This window comes from Eucalyptus grandis, chromosome 1 (genome assembly GCF_016545825.1).
Source record: "Eucalyptus grandis isolate ANBG69807.140 chromosome 1, ASM1654582v1, whole genome shotgun sequence".
NCBI classification, from domain to species: Eukaryota; Viridiplantae; Streptophyta; class Magnoliopsida; order Myrtales; family Myrtaceae; genus Eucalyptus; species Eucalyptus grandis.
Window position 1 is genome coordinate 43,320,215 of NC_052612.1, and position 2,993 is coordinate 43,323,207.

Consider the following 2,993-nt stretch of genomic DNA (forward strand, 5'->3'; position numbering starts at 1 on the left):
CAAGAAACGTAGGTACTTCACTAAAAAACATTCGTTTGGTATAAGGATATTTACAATTCCATGATTCGATATATTTATATATCGACTCACCTCCGACGTTCAAATCAAACCAACTGTCCAACAAAAGAATTTAACGAAAACAAACCAAAAAATAAACCATGAAGATCTACCGTCCTGAGTAGTTATGGTTGTCTTACACGTAAACCAAGACCTCTCCAGACATCAAAACCATCCACCATGAACATCTCCCGTCACTTTTCATGTTTTCAAATTTCAACGTGTGCCTTTCTCGGAATGAAATGAAGCATTGCTTATTAGAAAAGCAAAAAAATCATAATAAAAAACCCTAGTCGCCGCTGTTTATACTTAGTCATTACATCATCTTTCATCTCTCGTTCTCTTCATTTTTGGCCAACGTTCGCTTATTCCTACAGATTTAGGGTTTTACTCGGGTACTTCAGTTGTTGTCTTTGGTCTCTCATTCTCGTTCTCTTTATTGTTTTTTAAGTGATCGTTTTTCTTTGATTTGATATTTAAATGATCCAGCGAAAACTTTTAGCATCAATGTAAGCTCCGTACATAACTTTTGGCGCGCTTTTGATATTTTTCTCTTGCCTATTCTCAAACATCAATCACACTATTACTCTTTTGAAGAAGGAACTTCAAGAAATCACTATCATAACCAGGACAGGGATTGATGGACAAAGAGAGATGCAACTGAAAAAAGAAATTGAAGAAATATGAAGGCAAGAAGAAATATATTAAGGCATGAGGTTGAGAATCCAATAGATGAAAAGGGGAGATAAAAATACGAATTTTTTTTCCATGCAACAATGATCTAGAGAAGGCTGAGGAATAGGATTTCTATGTTAAAACTGATGACGAGTCCTGGGTCCATAATAATGGAAGACTGTAACAAATGATAATTAATTATTTGGGATAAATACAATCATGGACCTGAGCAAGTCCTAAAACTACTTCACCCGAATTCTGGGGTGAAAAAACACGAGGGTATTCTTTGGAAAGGGGGAAGAAAAACTACCTACCAACTTAGGAGGTAAGGCGTGCGAGCATTGAACGTTAAAAATAAGGAACGCATTCGTGCAATCCGCTGCGTGAGTGGACAGTCGATGGAGGCCCTCATTGGTAACTTTGGTTACCCTTGCTTCTGTAGGAATAGGATTTTTATGTTAAAATTGATGACGAGTCCTAGGTCCATGATGATAGAAGACATGCAGAAGATGATAATCATAATTATTTGATTGTTTTTTTTTTTTTTTTGAAAATTTTAGGATTCAATAGCCACTTCATGATGAGTTGTACGTTGTGATTGTACTTTTTAAAGATTTTAAGACTTAATTGTATTTTCTTAAAAAGATTTTCACTACGTTTATTCTGTTTAATAATCATCACTCTTTTTTATTTATTTATGAAAGTATCCTCAAAATCCTCTTCTTTTCTAGCCTTACCCGCTAGAGGGAAGATTCAGGTAATAACATCCCTAGTTAACCAAAGCAAACGGAAGATTTAGGTAATAACATCACTGGTCATTGCCTTTGTACTTCCCAAAATTGACTTGACCTTGTCCCCTCTATCTTGGCACCACTTTATACACACACAAATGCACGCATGCATATACATATATATATTTGTCTAACCCGAGTTGACTTTGATCTTGTTCTTCTTTCTCAATATTACCTCGTTAGGATCTCAAGAGAGTATAGAGAGAAACTATGGCCGACATAGATAAACAGCAGTTATCTCTTTAAGGGTTTAGATACCATTAGCGAAAGAAAATAATTATAACATTGAAACTTTCTTTTATTAATGGACGGAACACGATTAGCAAAATTGTATTTCATATGTGTGTCAGTAGCCGACCCTTTGGTGTTGATTTTTTATTATGTCAACAGTGTATCGAATAAAAATCTTTTCTTTTTGCCTCGTATAATTTAATCCCGTCCTCATGGAACAATAATGTTAAGGGGCGTCACGATAATTGCATTTTATATTGGCTATGATATAATAATCAACTTAGATCGTGGCATCCGAAATTATTATGAGCGAGAGATACTAATTTATATACATAATTTGTCATTTCCAGATGTGTCTTCCTCACTTTCTTCACCACCTGAACAGTTAAGCATCAACAATCACTCTCTCTCTCTCTCCATCTTCAGACGACGTCGCCGACTCCTTCCATCAATTGATCCGCCGGCAACATGAGAATCCCCATCGGTTACCTGTACCTGGGCCTCATCGCTCTCTTCATCCTTACCCTCTACCTCTACACCCGCTTCTGCATTCCGCCGCCCCGGAGTCGACCCCTCAGATCGGTAGTGGATGGCAGCCACTCGATCGCGACCAAGCTAGGGAGCTTCTCGAAGCTCCTCTACTCTCAGGTGAAGGGCGCAGGCTCGAGCTGCTGCTCCATTTGCTTGTTGGAGTACAAGGAGAGGGACGTGCTGAGGCTGCTGCTGGACTGTGGCCATTATTTCCACTCGAAGTGCATCGATCAGTGGTTGAGAACGAACCCATCCTGTCCGAACTGCAGGACCTCGCCGGTCTCGATTCCGGTCCCAACTCCGGTCGCGACGCCCCTTTCTGAGGTCCCCATGTTGATGGCACCGCGGCAGTGATACAGACCGATCAGAAGGTGGCGGAATTGCAGGCGAAGGCTTTAGAATCAAACAAAATATACTGTAAGTGAATTGAGATTTCTCGTGCACGAGTTCCAGGTGTTGACTGTGTTGGAATTTTGTTTGTTACAACAAAATGTGTGCTTTTTACTTTGTCCCACATAGAAAATGTGGGAGCAGGAGGATTAGTTTATTAATGTGGAATTTCCCTTTTGTATTTAAAGGAGTGATTAGGTGGGCTAGACCCCACCATACCCGTGTGCGGGTGCGCGGATAATTGCGCGATTATTTGGCGCACTTAGCACTTTGCACGCCTGCGCTCCTGCGGTTTAATTAGCATTAATCCATTGCTTT

General features: G+C 39.7%; 1 protein-coding gene across 1 annotated transcript; it reads left to right on the forward strand.

The window, feature by feature from the left end:
- Window positions 1–2,222: 2,222 nt before the first annotated feature.
- On the forward strand, window positions 2,223–2,639 carry LOC104423359 (RING-H2 finger protein ATL70-like). Its single transcript, XM_010035860.2, has one exon. It carries the CDS (start codon window positions 2,223–2,225, stop codon window positions 2,637–2,639), a length of 417 nt encoding a protein of 138 aa, XP_010034162.1.
- The last annotated feature ends 354 nt before the right edge of the window (window positions 2,640–2,993 follow it).

Excerpts from the sequence above, each read along its gene's own strand:
- LOC104423359 (XM_010035860.2), top strand. The coding sequence starts at position 2,223 with ATGAGAATCCCCATCGGTTACCTGTACCTGGGCCTCATCGCTCTCTTC.